The sequence below is a fragment of the Tripterygium wilfordii genome, chromosome 23, assembly GCF_013401445.1.
Source record: "Tripterygium wilfordii isolate XIE 37 chromosome 23, ASM1340144v1, whole genome shotgun sequence".
Taxonomy (NCBI): domain Eukaryota; kingdom Viridiplantae; phylum Streptophyta; class Magnoliopsida; order Celastrales; family Celastraceae; genus Tripterygium; species Tripterygium wilfordii.
The window spans coordinates 779,527-798,354 of record NC_052254.1 but is presented as its reverse complement, the minus strand read 5'-3'; the positions used below and the strand labels follow the sequence as shown (position 1 = coordinate 798,354).

General features: G+C 36.6%; 2 protein-coding genes across 3 annotated transcripts; both read left to right on the top strand.

Moving 5' to 3' along the window:
- Window positions 1-7,912: 7,912 nt before the first annotated feature.
- Window positions 7,913-11,809, top strand: LOC119993417 (cyclic nucleotide-gated ion channel 2-like). The gene is made up of 8 exons (XM_038840567.1): window positions 7,913-8,257; window positions 8,366-8,969; window positions 9,746-9,961; window positions 10,063-10,379; window positions 10,493-10,604; window positions 10,689-10,925; window positions 11,009-11,095; window positions 11,186-11,809. The coding sequence occupies exons 1-8, from the start codon at window positions 8,220-8,222 to the stop codon at window positions 11,669-11,671; spliced, it is 2,097 nt and encodes a 698-aa protein (XP_038696495.1). The 5' UTR covers window positions 7,913-8,219; the 3' UTR covers window positions 11,672-11,809.
- Window positions 11,810-12,746: 937 nt separating this feature from the next.
- On the top strand, window positions 12,747-17,473 carry LOC119993418 (phosphatidylinositol 3,4,5-trisphosphate 3-phosphatase and protein-tyrosine-phosphatase PTEN1-like). Of its 2 annotated transcripts, none has more exons than XM_038840568.1 (8): window positions 12,747-13,081; window positions 13,469-13,795; window positions 14,665-14,841; window positions 15,086-15,199; window positions 15,596-15,784; window positions 15,982-16,218; window positions 16,605-16,706; window positions 16,919-17,473. In XM_038840568.1, exons 2-8 carry the CDS (start codon window positions 13,508-13,510, stop codon window positions 17,063-17,065), a joined length of 1,254 nt encoding a protein of 417 aa, XP_038696496.1. In that variant the 5' UTR covers window positions 12,747-13,081; window positions 13,469-13,507; the 3' UTR covers window positions 17,066-17,473. The 2 variants fall into 2 exon arrangements, with proteins under 2 accessions (XP_038696496.1, XP_038696497.1); XM_038840569.1 differs by lacking the exon at window positions 12,747-13,081 and having other exon boundaries at window positions 13,470-13,656; window positions 13,754-13,795; window positions 16,919-17,098.
- The last annotated feature ends 1,355 nt before the right edge of the window (window positions 17,474-18,828 follow it).

Here is an 18,828-nt window from a genome sequence, read left to right as displayed (position 1 = left end):
AGCTTTCACTCTCATTAAAACCGTCAACAACGTCTAGTCGAGCCCACGATTAGTAATATCAGGCCCATGGGCTCTAGAGTGTAAGCGGGCCGGCCTACTGTTTCCAAAGAGACCACCTGTAAATTTTGTTTCAAGCGGGCGTATTTAGCTTTTGGCCCATTCAGTCTAAGCAGGCTGGCCTTTTGCTAGAAGTGCCAACAGGCCTAATTCTAGAAGCAAGCCCATCTGGAAATATGTTGCAAATGCCAAATGGACATATTTACTTTTAGCCCATAAGTACTCGAAGTGGGCTGGCCTAGTCAACTAGTAGTGTGGTTTTTCACTGCTGGATGGAACTTGATTAATAATGTCGTCCTTCATATAGGTAATGGGATGGTCCATCCTATATGAAGGATATGTGGCAGTTATACCTACAGTGTTATATAATAATACCAGAACAAAACTAGGATAGCTTAGTTGATTATCGGCTTCGACCAAAGGCGTATGTCTATGCATGGGGTTTTCGTGGTTCGATCCCCAATGAGATCTATCCTTATCTGATTTCACTTTGAGTGTCGATTCAACTTACTTGTCGGTAGCTTGTATGCGCAGTATATTTGGCCCGAGTTTAGGCCCAATTTGACTATCCAAAATAGACAAACTCTTATTCAGTACGAGATGAGACCACAACTTCCACAGGCGCACTCTCTCCTATTGTGAAAAGGCAAGATTGAGCACAAAGAGAGTGTGATACAAGCCACTAGTTGAAATGGCAATGAGTGCCTAGACTCTGTACTTTCTACAAGTTCAAACCCCAATATCTTCTCCTTTCTGAGACTCCTCCCTAATCAATCTTTAACATAAAAGAAAAACACTAAGCCTAGGCCTAACTCCCTATTCGTTTACATCCCAGGGGAGTGATAACATACATGCATGCGATTGGAAATTAAACGACACAATGAACTCTCTTCTTCCTCCTCTCCATAAGGACATAAAGTGAGTGGGTATAGGACACTGTGTTACATCACGACATTATTTAAGAGTTATTGAGTTCGATTTTACGGAGAGTAATATCTTTGTGGTCATGCGTTGGATTTTTACCCAACTTATCCAATCATTAGACGAGAAATTTATGTGCACGCGGGCCTAATGACTCGAGTTTAACTGTTTAAGCTCATATCGTATGTTCAAATGACAAACTTGTATAATATCATTTGTGATAAAAAGAACAAAAACAAAAAGTGCATACAAGATTCCGTGATGATTCTTCACACACTGAACTTCTTAAAGTATGCTTGCTCTCTGTCACTTTCTATTTGGCTTAATGTGATTAGTGGAAGCTTCGTTGTGGATGAATATATGTGTAAGTATATGTGTGTGTGTCGGGAAATCCATCATTACCAACAATCCAAGATAGAGACATGCAGTGCACACATTCATGCATGCAAAAGAATTATCTATTGTGTTGTGTGGATCCTACTACTCCGGGTACTTCCGTACTTGCATGTAATGCAAGTAAGTTTGTTCTTGAAGATACGTACGGTACGTATCCATTGAAAGAAAAAGAAAAAAACTTGTTCTTGAAGACATGAATTTATGAGTAACCTTCCTGGTTAATTTTTGGTATTATATAAGTACGTACGTACATATATGTGATATTCAATATATAATAATGATAATAATTCATGTTTTGCATGTTACAGTTGATTTGCCTACTTTTGATTCCTCGACAATCTTACCTATAACCCAATCCAATAAATTCTCACTCGTGTGGAATATTCAATGTATGATAATAAGTGAAATGGAAATACATTTGATCAAGTGCGAACACACATTCATGATTCATGGTTTGAAAACCCCACAAGGACACTCGGGCAGTTTGATTTGAACTTTGAAAATTACTTCAAAACCCACGCAAACTAATCATGGTTTTAGTGTGATAGTACCAAAATAACCTCCATTGTGATCTTAACACGTGGCATATATAACCGAGCTAACACATCTCTTGTGGAGTCTCCTCGGCCACCAACAAAGGTAGAGCTACGCGAGGACTCTCACCGAAGAGAATGCATTCGAAGAGTCCACATAGGACATAGGAACTAAGGAGAGAGTCTCTTAGCGAGATGCCCCTCGACGTAATACTGAGCATCACTCCTCTTGGTAATAAATGGTGACCAAATATCACAGAGAAATCGAGAGTCCAAAAAGAGATCAACTCCACTTAGGAAATGAATCGAGATATGATTCACGAATCAGTCTAAGATCAACGAGAGAATATCTACTTCTGTCAAAATTGGAACTCATCCAACTCACATAAAATGGAACCTCTCACTACTACAAGTAAAAAACTTACTACGTACTTTGAGAAAGAGGGAGCTTCAAGCACTCGCAGTTCATAGCTTATTGACTAGCACACTCTCGGGGCTCCCTTAAGCTTATGTGTTCTCTTGTGTAGGTCATCCTCATTAATACCGAGAACGTACAACATATGACTATGACGTCAACCCTACCGCCTGATAAATCATCAAATACCGAAGTAGTTTTGAACATGATCATAATTAGCTATGTTTACCTTACATGCGATGTTTAACGACTATTGTATGAGTTCATTGGATTCCTCGGGAGTTCGGGTGCTTGTGTCATCTTTTGACTTGACACTCATCTATGTGAGTCTACTTCCCCCCCCCCCCCCCAATTCTGATTCTCTAAGACAAGAAAAACTAACTTTACTAATTAACCCAAGATTAAGTAACCTTAATTAATTAACTAACCTAAGGTTAACCAGCTATTCTTTTTCCCTACCAATTTCATTGGAAGTGAAAACTGAAAATTACCAACCCTACATGATAAATGTAAATCTCAATCATAAACTTATGATCAACATAACGATATCCCAAAAAGGATCTCTCTTTATCATTATTATTGTGAAAAGTGAGAACGTGATGCACGGTGTGGGCATGATGATATAATATACAATAATAATAGGGATCACAATATCTGGTATTCCAATTATTTCAATTGCTGAGTTGTACGTACAGAATTTCATATGCATCACGTGGAATCCACAAATTCACTTGATTTTTGTGTGTTCAACTTAATAATTATGATAACTATAATAACAAAGTACTGCTAAAATCTTTATCATTTTCTCGCATAATATAAGTGTTGTTGGTGCATGTGGGATTTGGCAGGCTAAGTGATGGCTAGAATGGCCAGAGCCACACACAATAATAATGGTATTATTATTAAAAACTCATTTTCGGATTTTGGCCCCTTGAACCATGCACATCAACCCAGCTAGCTAGCTAGTCTCACAGGCTTGAGAAAAGAAAAACAATGCAACTTGGGCGACTTTGGGACCATCTTCAACATTTATACATATCTATATATGTAGTAGTATTATTGCCACACAAAAGGGAAAAAAGATTGAATTTAAAATTTACTTTTTTTGAGAGTACATGCATGTAGCCTTCAAGAAGTTTGTATGTAGTAATATAGAGAAGACAAAATTATTTCAAACACCAACAGAATCAAACACGAAAATTTATTAGCACCCTCGCCAAGCGTGCCTTAAATCTATTATTCGAGTATTTATCGACGTGTAGATCAAGATCAAGCTGATAGGAATCATTTTCTATCCTACTTGTTTTTTAATAATGAGGGAATTTAGTTATTTTGAATCTCCCCGATCTCGGGTTAATTATCAAATGGAAGAATTCATCCCTAGTCAATTCAGTATTCCTAAAATCTATATGTTTCGTCTATTATAATTACTCTCTAACAATACTAATCTAGAAATCTCGATTAGATGTATCAAATACCATAATAATATCAAGTTCAAATCCACAAGGCAACCCTTCATGCAAATAATGGAAACTAACACACAACAGTCTGCTTAATCACATCTCACAATCAAATTAAAAGACTTTAATGGAATATGCAACGCAATCACTATGGGGCAATCAATATGGGTCCTAGTGGAGTTTGTATTATTGTGGGTAAAAGAGAGAAAACAAAAACAACAATAGAGAGGGAGAAGCAGAAAACAATATATATATATATATATATATATATATATATATATATATATATATATATATATATATTGATCCAATGATCTCAAAGTCTCTGAAATAATTGAAAAAAGACAACAAATGATGATCTTCATGTGCACAATAGGAGTGCAGTCTTTTTCACAATTTTGGGTACAACAACACATTATTCAATTATTTGTCCTAACATCAATAATTAAACCAAGTTATATAAACTAATTGGTTTTTCTCTCTGTGTTTGTAATAAAACCCTAATAGTTTTTATCTCAAATGGCGAATATATACATATTTCAATTGGATTTTCGATGGTAGTACGTACCAAACATATCATATAACCTTCCTATTGAATAGTAAAGTTGCTACAAGTGTTATTTTTCAAATTATTTTTAATTAAATTGGTATAATTATTAAAAACCAAAAGTAATCTAATTCTCCTTTCAAAAAAAAATAGAAATAAATGTTCACATCATGGTCATTGATTGATCGGTCACATCCAAGTAAAATTGACATCTCCATCTCTTCAAGGAAAAGATGATGCATTGTGTGTAATCATGATTAGTTATGATTACGAAATTGTGTTAAACTTTAGCTTATTAATACATTTTTCAACAAAAACAACAGTAATAATAATAATTAACTATGGTCCTATGAATTAATTAATCAACCTAGTAATTAAGACACTCATGAATAAATTAAGGATATGTCATCATGACGTGTGTCAAAGGTTAGCGTAATAATAAACAATTCAACGAGTATAAACATATGTTGAATTAATTAACAATAGTGCTAGGTAGTCCAAATAGTGATAGCTCATAAGTGTCCAAGCCTCTTAAACAAAATTTTAAAACGTTTTAACTTTCCAAATACATGTTAAATATTTTTAAAAAAATTACATATTCATAATCAGCGCATAAAACTATTTCTAACAAGATCTATTATTGATGAGTTTTATCGGGTAAATCTTAATTCCATTGTTTTTTTAATGGAATTTTTTAATTCCTTTTTTTTTTAATGAAATTTCAAAAACAAATGAATTCAGAACTAAAACAATGAATTATAAACTGTGCTTTAAAAAACAATAGAATCTATATTAAAATAATAAATTTTGAACAATGAATTATGAGATAAAAAAGTGAAAATAAAATTATTCTATTGATTAAAGCAATGGAATAAACCTGTTGGGCTCCCATGGATTACCAAACAGATGAGCTACATGTCATTTTCGTTTAACTAACTAAGTTGCTCGTATAAAAAGTTATAATACTACTAGTATAATTCTTAAATACTTAAATTCTATAGTTATACCTATATTTAAAATAATTTGATTAGTATTCCCAATTGGCATAATGTTACACTTTTGGAACAATATTATGTCTATTGTGTTGAATTTTTCTATACATATATATGAGTTATGAGTATTCCACAAAAATGGAACTACTTTTTTGTTTCTCTCTTTTTTTGATAGAAAATATGAAGCTTCTTCTAAACGACAAACCATACATATCATTACTACCTCACTACTTCAAAAGGAATATTCAAGATAAATAAAGAAACAATTCACATATAAACCTACCAAATAATTATTTGTTCATAGAAAAAATGACAATTTCTAGACCCTTAATAAATTTTGCATTATTGAGTTGAGCATACACATATATATAGGCAATCCGAACCTCCCATTTCATGCCTTCCCCATATTATTGTTTGTCTCCTTACCCTACAAGTTATATCTATAGATATTGTATACCATGAAAAGACAATAAAAAATATTGCATGAATTAAAATCATATCGAATAAAATCTTTATATTCTGCATTATTTTTGGTCCTTAGGGGAACAATACGTGTGTGGTGTATACATATACATATATCATGTATATCCCCACATGGTTGGTTTTTTTTTTTCCTCTATTAATCAAAACGAAAATGTCATGTAGCTCATCAATTTGGTAGCCCAACAGATTTATTTCAATGTAATATTTTTATTTCCATTATTTTATCCTATAATTTATTGTCCAAAATTTATCGTTTTTTAGAGCACAATTTAGAATTCATTATTTTAGTTCTGAATTCATTCGTTTTTGAAATTCCACTGGAAAAAACAATGGAATTAATATTTATCCGATAAAACTCATCGATAATAGATCTTGCTAGAAAGAGTTTTATGCGTTGATTCTGAATATGTAACTTCTTTAAAAATCTAACATGTATTTTGAGGGTTAAAACGTTTTAAAATTTCGTTTAAGAGATTTGGACACCCATGAACTACGACTATATGGGTTATCTAGCACTACTGTAATCAAAATTAGTACATAATGATCCGTTAATGAAATATTATTAATTAAGGGAGTTTTTTTTATTATGTTTTTGTTTTGTCTGGTTCTGATTATTGAACATAGATTATGACCATGACTAGACTAGCTAATCAATTAATTTTCTTTCTATTGAATACTAATCAATAAAAGTGACTTGAAGACTAATAAGCAATATACTCCTAATTAATTAGTTCTCTTTTGCATGAAGAGTACGTAGACAAGTGAAGGTGCCTCATTGACCATTCAGAGATTCCTGCTAAAGCAAACTAATCTGGTGAAAAGGTGACCAACAATTTGTACATGATTCTCTCTTGTCTTGCTTGTTAGAAAATTCATGTAAAACATTACAAATCAATATTTTCCGTTTTGAGCCAAAGGCTCAAATGACTTTGCTATTCTTGAGCCGTCGTCATTGGTTCTTAGGTAGAAAATGTGTAGATTGTGTGAGAGATTGAACCATTACTTTTATATATATATATATCATTCGGGTATTTTTTAAGCTTTAATATCCTTTAATTGGAAGAATTCATTCACAATCAAACTTCTTTACTTACTAATTGGCTAGTCAATGATGATGTTAACCCGGTGGTATAGTGTATGCGAGTTATACTTTTTAATCAATGTTCAATCCTCTCCGAAGGCATAAACTGACATATGGATTTTTTATGGGCTTGTCTGACATGCATAGTTTGTGTACTAGTATTTACGCCCAAAAGTAGTGGATTCGGGTCCTATTGTACACAAAAAGGGGAAGAAAAAAAACTCCATTACTTGCCTAATTAACCAATGCTGACATGGGAAATGAAAGATTGGTTACTATTGGTGAGATTCTGGAAAAAAAAAAAAAAAAACTGCCTTAAATCCTATTATTCATTTCAATGGATGACATAGGAACCTCAATGGTATAATTTGTTGTCCTAAAAATCCAATCATTATGAGTGAATTGGAGTTTTATCCTGTAGTTTTGGAGGAGGGTTGGTGACGATTCGGGATTTAGAAAAGTGAAGGTTCGGGAGAATATTTTCAATAGGAAAATATGTAAACTTCTAAGGTCCCCTCCCAAAACGTGAATTAGAGCCTCATATAGATTTCCATTAAAAGCTTAATTAGCAATTACATATTTAATAATCCTTGGTCACCTTCACCTAACTTGGCTTGAAGAAGTAACTTTTGCATGTGACAACAAAATAATGCACAAAATGTAAAGAACACGAGACAAAAATAAATAAATAGGACTGTTATTTACTATATTCACTTTCCCACCTCCGAGAGCTCACCAGTTGAAATGGGATAGACAAGATAATTTTCTTGAATAAAATTGTGAGAGAGTGTAAGAATGTTCGTAGATTTCCAGAACGGATGATACCTTGATGTTAGCCATGGTGATTCAGTCCTCGTGATTGAGTGGGCATGCCTTGGCTTGACCCACAGGGGACCCTGGTCTAACTAGACACCAACCCGACCCCTCGATCTCTAAACCTTCTCATGGCTCCTCAGTATGTGTCTTTCCTTCATTAATTACAACCATGACAACACATCTCACTTGCTAAGGGACACACCATTCCTGTGTATTATTGTCTCTCCATAACCTTCCAAATCACTCGCACATGACACGCCTCCTCAAGCCTCTATATACGGCCAATGTTTTTTCTTTTTCTGGTAACGTGGAATCCAATTAATTGTCCACCAAATAATTTATTAGTATTTGCATACACTGCATTAAAACTTAAACTCACGATCTTGCGCTAAGAGTTAGTTTAGTCAAGGTCACATCGCAACTAACGACGACATGTATATACAGCCACATTTCTCTTTACCATCAACTTCATTTTCTTCTCTTAGTCGTCTCGCTCCCATGGTTCCTCTCCATCCACCATGCCCTATCAGTCCATCCTCCACTCCTTCCTCTCCAGGTCATTTGAATTTCACTTTTGTATTCTGTTTTTGAATGCACTCTAGGTGTTTGATGTTTGTTCTGTGAGAGATGCAGTGTAATTTGTTGTGTTTTTTTTTTGAAACAGGTGGACTGGACTTGTTCGGCATCAGAGCTCCGGCGGTGAAAACGGCGATGAGAACCCAATTTCGAACACCATCGAGTGCTACGCGTGCACTCAAGTGGGTGTCCCGGCGTTCCACTCAACCAGCTGCGACCGTGCACATCAGCCGGAATGGGAGGCATCGGCGGGGTCGTCCCTAGTCCCACACCACCCAAGAAAGACCACAGCCCCGACACCTTCCGGCAGTCCATCGGGACCATTCGGCACCGTTTTGGACCCGCGTAGCAAGCGCGTGCAGAAGTGGAACCGCGTGTTCCTTCTCGCACGTGGCATGTCGCTGGCCGTCGATTCTCTCTTCTTCTACACGTTATCAATAGGTAGGAGCGGGTCGCCGTGCTTGTACATGGACGGTGGACTGGCTGCCATCGTGACCGTACTCCGCACGTGCGTGGATGCGGTGCACTTGTTATACTTGTGGTTGCAGTTCCGGCTGGCGTACGTGTCGAGGGAGACTCTGGTTGTTGGGTGTGGGAAACTCGTGTGGGACGCACGTGCCATCGCCTCTCACTACGTCGGTTCACTCAAGGGGTTCTGGTTTGACGCTTTCGTCATACTCCCTGTTCCTCAGGTACGTTTTGGTTTAAAAAATTGCAGTATGTCCAATCAGATCTCGACACGTCATATTTTAGTACTCAAGCATTGCAGCATATCTTGTCGTGAAATGTCAGAAGTGCCCCCGCAGCGGTAAGCTAGCGGTTACGATGATGGGAGTGATTGTCAGTGACCGCTAGCAGGGCAGTTGCTTTTCCAGTTTTAAGAGGTGGTGGTAGGCTACCCGCGGTATTCACAGCCGGACACGTCATATCTTATTGTCTGATTGGGTCCTTGTGTCGAACACACAGCTTTTGGCTTGAAATGTTCGGACAAAAAGTGTTTGGTTGAGCGGTGCATTTACGGTATTACCGCACTGCAACGGAGAGGTGCTTTTTACTCGCAGAGACGTGATTGACTGCACATTCAATGTCAAAACAGAAATTTTTTTCTTCCAATTTTATCTTCAATGAATTTTGTTATTCAATTTAATTTTTCTAAGAATTAATTAATCAAATTAATTGATATTAATGAAAAATATCTAACCACAATATTTTTAGTGATGAGTCAAACAATTTTTTGTCACCGTAACTCATCTCGTCTCACCATAGTTGCTGTACTCACTTCATCTCACCATAGTTGTTGTGCAGTTTAGTTGATACAAGAGACTAACATGACAACTGACTGCTTCAATGTATATCTTTTGTTAATCTTGTGTAGATTGCATTCTTTCTTCTCTCTTTTGGAGTTTTTATTCAGTGGGTTAACCGGATATCTGCTTCATTTGGGAATTATGATTTTTTCTCTTTGCAGGCTGTGTTTTGGTTAGTTGTGCCAAGATTGATAAGAGAAGAACAGATTAAGCTGATAATGACAATACTCCTATTGATCTTCTTATTCCAATTCCTCCCGAAAGTCTACCACAGTATATACTTGATGAGAAGAATGCAGAAGGTCACAGGCTACATCTTTGGCACCATCTGGTGGGGTTTTGGCCTCAACCTTATTGCCTACTTGATTGCCTCTCATGTAAGTCTGCTCAAAGCTTCCTCTCCATGTTTGCATCAAGCTTATTTCAGGACCAAATCGCGGGGTTTAACAGAGAACCATTTTCATTTTGTTTTCTATAGGTTGCTGGAGGTTGCTGGTATGTCCTTGCCATACAACGTGTTGCTTCGTGCCTCAGGCAGCGGTGCAACAGAAGAGGAAATTGCAATCTCATGTTGGCTTGCTCAAAAGAAGTTTGTTATAAGTTTCTATTTCCAGAAGACTCCATTGGAAATCCATGTGGTGACAACTCAACAACAATGGCGAGGACGCCATTGTGCTTAGATGGCGATGGGCCTTTTAAATACGGGATATACAAGTGGGCTCTTCCGGTTGTTTCCAGCAATTCTTTGGCCGTCAAGATCATATATCCTATCTTTTGGGGTTTAATGACCCTCAGGTAAATGAAAACTTATTTTCTACTTTGTTAATTTTTTCTTTGAAGTTCATGGTTCGTGAATCAATGCTGGGCTAGAACTTATCTAACCCTACAATACATGCCTAAACTTGCAGCACCTTTGGCAATGATCTTGAGCCAACAAGTAACTGGCTAGAACTGATATTCAGTATCTGCACTGTGCTCTGTGGTTTGTTACTTTTTACTTTGTTGATCGGCAATATTCAGGTGTGTTATGATTCACATCATCATTTTGCTAATATTTTCCGATTTCTAGGTCGGATTGATTAGGATTTTGTTATTGGCCGTCAGGTCTTTTTGCACGCCATCATGACGAGGAAAAGGAAAATGCAGCTCAAATGTCGAGACATGGAATGGTGGATGAGGCGGAGACAGTTGCCATCACGCTTGATACGCAGAGTTCGCCAGTATGAACGACAAAGATGGGCAACCATGGGAGGAGAGGATGAGATGGAATTGATCAAAGACTTGCCCGAAGGCCTTCGAAGGGACATTAAACGCCATCTTTGCCTAGAACTCATAAAAAAGGTAATTCCGGATCCAAATGTAGAACCTTTATCACTCTGCTAGTTTTCTGAGATTTGCAGAAACTAAACCTTTTTTATGAGTAGGTACCTCTGTTCCATAACCTGGATGATCTTATTCTTGACAACATATGTGATCGCGTTAAGCCTCTTGTGTTCTCCAAAGATGAGAAGGTGCAAACTTTTATGACAAAAACTCGTTTTCTTATCTAATCCTAAAACACCATACGTTTTTCTGAACCTTCCAATGTCCTCACTGAACAGATTATCAGAGAAGGAGATCCTGTGCCGAGGATGCTATTCATAGTCCGAGGACGGATAAAGAGAATGCAAAGCCTTAGCAAGGGGGTGATAGGCACAAGCTTGCTTGAACCTGGAGGCTTTCTGGGTGATGAGCTTCTGTCCTGGTGCCTACGTCGGCCATTCATGGATCGGCTTCCGGCCTCATCTGCAACATTTGTTTGTACAGAAGCAGGAGAAGCATTCGGTCTTGATGCCAAACATCTCAAGTACATCACAGACCATTTCCGCTACAAATTCGCCAACGAGAGGCTCAAGCGAACAGCTAGATATTACTCGTCGAATTGGCGAACATGGGGTGCTGTGAACATCCAACTTTCCTGGCGACGTTACAGGATGAGAACTCGAGGTACGGTGATTACTGTAAGAGAAAATGGAAGCAGTGAGCGGAGGCTGTTGCAGTATGCTGCCATGTTCATGTCAATAAGGCCACATGACCACCTTGAGTAAGGGGAAATTTTTCAAAAAAATTGTAAATTTGCTTTCAGTTCAACCCTCATTGAATAAATTTTGTTTCTGTTAAAACATGGAATTCTGTCGATTGAATCGTATTAGAAGTAACCCATTTGAAAAATGGGTTTAACTCAATTTTATACGAAAATATAAATATCTCGACAGTTGGTATTCCAGTTATCTCAATTGATGAGTTGGACGCACAAGATTCAAGTAAATTCATGGACTTCATATGTCTCACATGAAATATTTTATGCGTATAACTCAGCAGCTGGGATAACTGAGAAACCATCTCAGTTATTGGGATCCTTATTATAATTGGAAATTGAGAAATTAACTAAACCTTCAAAATTGACAAAAACATATTTTTCGTCCGTCAACTAGTCAATTATGTGGTGAGTTTCATTTTCGTCCCTAAACTTTTTTTCCTTCTCATTTTCGTCCCTCAACTATTAGAAAGTACAATTTTCATCATTCAAGTCAAATTTGATCTAACGAACAATAGAATGTCATGTTGGATTTTTCTGTCGTCGGATTTATTCAAGGGACAAACGGGGTACTACTTTTCAAAGTCTGTGGACGAAAAAGAGAGAAAAAAAAAAGCTGAGGAACGAAAATGAAACTTGACAAATAGTTAAGGGATGAAAATTACAATTTTACCGAATTAGTAATTCCCTATCGACAAAAGCGTATTTTTCATCCCTCAACTATTGGTCGGGTTTCATTTTCGTCCCTTAATTTATTTTTTTTCCCTTGTTCGTCACCCAATTATAGGAAAGTACCATGTTTATCCTTCAAATAAATCCGCCCATTGAAAAATCTGTTCGTCAGATAAGGTTTTTCCCAACCTCAATCTCACTTGAAAGGATGAAAATGATACTTTTCAATAGTTGAGGGATCCAAATGAGAGAAAAAAAACTTATGGACAAAAATAAACTCGCCCCATAATTAAGGGACGAAAAATATCTTTTTGCCATTCTCTATCTGATGCCCAATATCCATGAACAGAGACCCAAATAGAGGAACCCTAATGTTACCGTTAAAACTCCTACTAGTTACCGTTAAAAGTCCGGCCTTTGCTTTAATGGCCAAGACTGAGAGACCCAAATAGAGGAACCCTAATGTGTCGCCTCATTTTGCTCCAAATTAGGGGCTGAGAGGCGGGAGCAACACGATCTCCAAAATTAGCAGATAGAGAATGTCGATTCTCCATTTACTCTCTTTTTCCCTCTTTGAAACAAATTCAATATGGATATCCTCTTCTCTGCCTGGCCCCCCTGATCTCTGTCAATTCACCTTTCCCAGGGAGGTTCTCCAGTTTCTTCGATTGGGAACCTGGGAAATTCTTCTGGGGGCTTCGATCTCTCTTTTGAATGCGAATCAAGAGATTCATGTTCAGCATTACAGGTGCGATTTGGACTTTCTTCTTCTCTCAAATATGATTCAGATTTCAAAGGGCTGTGTTTGTTTTCATAGTTTGATTTCGTCAGAGATTGGGTGTACTTGTATCCGGGCCAATATGTTACATGTCTGCTCTGATTTCATTTAAAGAGGAGAACGAAAGGGAAGAAGCTTAATTAAAGTGTAATAAATCAATTTCCCAATATTGGTGATGAAATTGATTTCTTGGAAAATTTATCTAGTCAAGGTACTAGACTGGCCACACAAAGGCCCCTGTACTCTCCCAAAGACCAATGCAATTACCTTTCCCTCACATAAATAGGAAGTTGATCTTTGACATAGAGGAAACATTGTTTATCCTGCTTTGTTTGCATTTAAGCATGGTCATTGCAGGTATCCATATGCAATCAGTTCCATCTTTCCTCCAGCCAAATGGGATTGAAATTTTCGAAGCAGGGGCCAGGGAAGGCTGGAAATACAAGCTTATTCCATGCCCAGCATTCGCTGCTCAAATATCTCACCCAGAGCTCTTATATTCGCACTTGGGTATCCAAGCATCGGAGGAGGATGCTTGTTGGTGGGTATGATCTTGACATGTCATATATTACAGATCGTGTGTTAGCAATGTCATTCCCTGCAGAACGTATGCGAGCAATGTATCGTAATCCTCTATGGCAGGTTAAATCTGTGCTGGATATGAGGCACCAAGGGCATTACAAGGTGTTTTTTGAAACCATTTAATTTTCAGTCTTTAATTAGTCCTATCAATTGTCCCATATGTTATTCGTTGATTTCATTCTTCAGTAAGAATGTGTGTTTTCTCTTGTAATGTTTTGAGGTTCTGGACAAAGAGCAACCGATACCATAATGCCCTTTTTGAAAATAATTTCCCCTATCTTTGTGATTTGTGGGATGCAGAAAATTGAGTTTGGCCTATCCTAAACATACTTCAGGTTTTGCAGCCCGCCATGGCTGAATTTTTATGTTGATAAATAGGTGACTATACCGATACCCACTGCATACTATAAGTACACACAAACTGAGTTTAATATAGCATTGATTTTGGTTGAATTAGTAGCATTTCGTAGGACTTAGGTTGAGTTTGGCATCATTTATTTTAACCCATTATCCATTTTTTTAACACTGTTTTCCTCAAAAAAAAAAAGCATTTCAAAACTCAATTGTGGTAGAAGATTTTGCTCAAGTTAGTGCTGAAGTGGAGAAAATTATTTATGTATTCATCACAGTCAATTCTGGGAAAAACTCGACTTGCTTTCCGAAATTAATTGTGATCTCATGAACATATAATATCTTAGGCATTAGGTAAGTTTGCCTCGAATAATGTTATGTCAATGCATATTACTTAAAGCTTTAAGATTACCTTATTGGGCACATGATTTATTTTATTTTATTGTATGGCTTTGGCGAAAATAATGAGTATTTCATCATTTCAGAGCTTAATGGATTGCTGCATATTAGTATGAAATACTACTTCAAAGTTGACAATATTCGGTCCACTCATCAATCGATCTTTCTCTCTCTCTCTCTCTCCCCCCCCCTATCTAATGGTATTTTATTTACTTTTGCAGATCTTTAATTTATGCATAGAAGAATCTTATGATCCATCACATTTTCATGGCCGTGTCGAGAGATATCCTTTTGATGATAACCACGTCCCTCCTCTCCAAATGGTGAAGCTTTTTTGTGAGAGTGTGCATTCATGGTTATCAAGTGACCCAAAAAATATTGCAGTTATACATTGCATGGTATACCTTATGCTATCTGATTTATCGTTTGAGAAAGATAATCTTTATAATTTTCTTAGTATTCCTAATGTATGTGAGAGCTGAATTTGGATATCTTCATGAGTAACTAAGTAGAAAATAAACATTTTCTTAAAGAAAATTTATGTAACTCCATATTTCTTGCTTTGTGGAGCTTAGGTAGTGAATTGAATTTGTGATTTTTTTAAAATCCATATTTTTTTAGCTCGTCACTTGAATTTTGCAGGCAGGGAAAGGTCGTACAGGCTTGATGGTTTGTGCCTACCTTGTTTACACTGGTATGTTGGCGGAGGAGGCACTCCAGTTGTATGCACTTAAACGAACTACCAACAATGAAGGGGTAAGTCACTTTAGGCATGCTAATAAGATTTTAGGAAGTGAAGAGATTGTGACTAGATGATAATGAATGCATCTTTGCTGCTTGCCATTTGAATAGATAAATGAAGTGTTTATGAAAACTTCTGATGGGAATAAGTTTGAAGAAACCAGAAAATTAATGGACTATAAAGAAGTTATGTAAACAAGGAAAAGCTAGTTCACGTTGAAGTTTGATGTTAATGCAACAATAGATGACTGTGAATGCACTATGCTTCCTGTCCATTAGAAAATTGACTTCTTTCCAGAAACCATGTCAATCTCCTTAGAACGAAATACATGAAAATTAGACTTTCAGTCTCTTTTCATTCCTTACGTTTCTCTTGGTATTTTAAAAAGAATTATTCTTCATGAATTGTAGGTATCGATACCAAGTCAACGCCGTTATGTGGGTTACTGGGCCAATGTACTTTGTTTTCCCAGGTTAATTGGTAATGTCCCTCCTGAAGTGAACTTGCCTCCAGCGTGTAGCAGAGAATTGCGGCAAATTCGACTTTATGACATAGTTGATACTGCCTCAGTCTTTTTCGTGGTATCAGAGTTGCAAAAGGTAAGTCCATAGAATGACCCAAGTTTAACTCGAGTTCAAAACATTGTTTGAGTATGGATTCTCACTTCTAGGATGTGCTATTAATTTGTCACCAGATTTTTTTTACCTTTGTACTTCAGTTCTGATGTTTTCTGATTGCTAGTTTGGGGATTCTATTGTCCTTCGAATCTAAAGGAAGATCTACCCTTGTTTCACAGATTCCTGATCAGCTATACCGTCCACCAGTGGAAGTTTCCAAGGGTTGCTGCAGACCAATTAAGAAAGGATATCAGAGAAATAACAGCCCAAGATACTTTATCTCCTTCGTTGAAGATGATGAACAAGGGACAAAACCAGCGGTAGAAGAACCACATGTTGTAGCTCAAATGGACACTGAGAGTTCCATGCTTTACAAAAAGACCTGTCTTGATTACTATTTCGATAAACCTATACGGGTAAGTTGTTAGAAGTACATTTACCAAAATTTGTCTCTATTTTCCATGTTGTTCTATAACAGAGTCAGGGTTCATAACGATGAGGTAGTCAGAAGTTATAGACAAGATTGAGTTTATTGCTTACTGTCTGAAACAACCATACGGGATAGGAATACTTCCCATCCAGAAACAAAACAATATTCAGTAGGAAATAGTTATGTGGTTTTGTATAATTTGGAGATCAGTAAGAATTCTCACTTGAAATGTGCTGCAAGAAAATGTTGCATCTGAATTAAGTACTGTAGAAATTCTTGGGAAACTGCAGAAATCATTAAACATATGATGAATATTTATTTTGGTTATGGTTGATATCTAAGGCATGAAATGAATTGTATTTAATTTAACAGTTGACTGGAGATGTGCGTGCAATATTCTACGAGAAAATGTTCGGAGGGCGTCTTTTCTATGCCTGCTTCAATACCGCTTTCATAAAAAATAGCTTACTGCAGGTAACGTGTTGTTTTCCTTAACAGAGTTATTAGTTTTAATTGATTGGACTCCATTCCAAAAAGTAGTCAAAAGAATTAGGGCAGTTTTTAGCTTTGCCAAGTGTTTGTAAACAAAGAGTAGTTTTGTGTAAAGCAACGCCATTTCGTCATTCATCATAGAAAGACAAAGCCCCGTATCTACTTACATCTGGTTACATGATTTCTTCTTGCAGTTCTCTCTGCGGGATTTGGATAAGGTTGGGAATAAAGGTAGAGCAATATGTGGGTCTGAATTCTGCTTGGAGTTGTTGTTTGGTCCTGCAAATCCTAGTGGCTCACTGGTGCCTGAAGGTGATAATTCCCGTGATGAGTTATTCTGAAGTGCGACTCAGATTTGTTGAAGAGATATAAAAGGTCATATACATTTCTTAATATACAAACCTCTCCTTGTGATTATTTCACAAAGTTGTCATGGCAAATCTTCTGCTGCTCTTACAGTAGTGCACCAATACATCTTCTTGTTCTTCTGTCTTGTTTTTCATGGGCTGAAGGGCTTAGGAATAATAAAAATTTTTGTATATTAGAATTCAAGAGAATTTGGCAAAATTTGTTTTTGTCTTTTTATTGGCTGGGAAACAAGTCCTACTGTCAGTTGTATTTGTATATTCTTCGGGGTCTGTCATTTCTTGTTCTGTTGGAGATGTACCTTTAAGATTGGGCATTTGCACCCAAATGATTACTGCCTTAAATATCTGAAATCAACAGTAAAATAAAATCATATATCCGCATCTTCCCTGTACTTTGTTTACATATGGGTTGTCAGATGTCTAAGGTCTGTGAGGTTGATTCATTGCAATCCAAAGGCCACAGGAACTTATATGGATCCACTTTAGCTTCTGAAATGAAGTAAGAAATAAATTTTTTGATTTTTTGATAAGCATTTCTTAGGGATAGATGATGGAGAAAAATGAGAATAGTAGTTTTTATGGTCGTGCACTCGTGCTTGTAGTTCCTGTAGTCATTTATCTGCCTTTATGTGCAGGTAGCAATGTTATAGATACAAAGTGAAGGATTCATGAGAATTCATTGAATTTGGGATGGTAGTTGCTAGAGAAGATGGAAGTCTGTTCTTTTGAAGATGAAGATGTGAGTTGCTGATTGATTCTTGAGTAAATGGTGAGTAGGTGTTGATATCCTTCAAAAGTAATAGGTAGGAGGAAACGGAAGAAGGCTTTATTTTTTAGGGACTGAATGATATTCTTAAGGTTACACAACATCATTTCTAGTTTCTAGTTAATATGACCAGCTCTAGTAGCCAAAACTGTGGAGTTTGAGTCCCCGAGAAGACAAATTTCACATTAACAAAGTAGGAGAGTGTTATAACTTATAAGATGAATTCATACATGACGCGATGCGGAAGAACGGATCGACTGAGTAGTTCACAACTAAGCCAACAAAACTTGGAATCCACCAAGAAAGTTAAGAGGAACTCTCAAAATATTATTAATTCATCTCCTAATTAATAGAAAAAACCCTACTAATCTTGTCTTATATCAATACAAATGGAGATTGAGTCAGAACCACTTAAGTTCTATAAACAAAAAAAAAATTCCATTGCATCTTGTTAGTTATGAATTGTGCCATCAAATAGAAAATATATAAGTACCTTTTTTCCTTGTTAGTATATGATTTGAACAAACTTTTAGGTATAATGCCGAAAGCTGGATAGGTTAGGCAACTGTATTTTCTGGAGGTGTTTTCAGTTTTCTGAAAAAACATATTTGTTTACATGTGAACAAAAAGCACTTTTGTTGTTATCAGAAAACTAAAATCTGAAAACACATTTCCTTGTCAATATAGTATCATTTGAGCAAACTTCCAGGTAAAACATCAAAAGTTTGGTAGGTTTGGCAACTGTGTTTTCTGGAGGTGTTTTCAGTCTTCTGAAAACACATAGTTGTTTACATCTGAAAAAAAAAATTACATTTATACATTCACACCAGTTTTTAACATTAAAGAGGATTGTTCTTTGTGCAACAATGCCACCACCACCATCCTTATATTGAGCCCTCCCCGATTGTCCACCCTTACATGTTTTAAATTTGGTGTGAATTAGTTCAAAAATTGTGACGAGCACACAGAG

What these genes read in the sequence shown, in the direction of transcription:
- LOC119993417 (XM_038840567.1), top strand. Translation starts at nt 8,220, where the DNA reads ATGCCCTATCAGTCCATCCTCCACTCCTTCCTCTCCAG. An exon ending in CCTACTTGATTGCCTCTCAT is followed by an intron (nt 9,962 to 10,062) that starts GTAAGTCTGCTC and finishes TGTTTTCTATAG; the next exon opens with GTTGCTGGAGGTTGCTGGTA. An exon ending in TGTTGATCGGCAATATTCAG is followed by an intron (nt 10,605 to 10,688) that starts GTGTGTTATGAT and finishes ATTGGCCGTCAG; the next exon opens with GTCTTTTTGCACGCCATCAT.
- LOC119993418 (XM_038840568.1), top strand. Translation starts at nt 13,508, where the DNA reads ATGGGATTGAAATTTTCGAAGCAGGGGCCAGGGAAGGCTGGAAATACA. An exon ending in GGCACCAAGGGCATTACAAG is followed by an intron (nt 13,796 to 14,664) that starts GTGTTTTTTGAA and finishes TTACTTTTGCAG; the next exon opens with ATCTTTAATTTATGCATAGA. An exon ending in TGGTATCAGAGTTGCAAAAG is followed by an intron (nt 15,785 to 15,981) that starts GTAAGTCCATAG and finishes CTTGTTTCACAG; the next exon opens with ATTCCTGATCAGCTATACCG.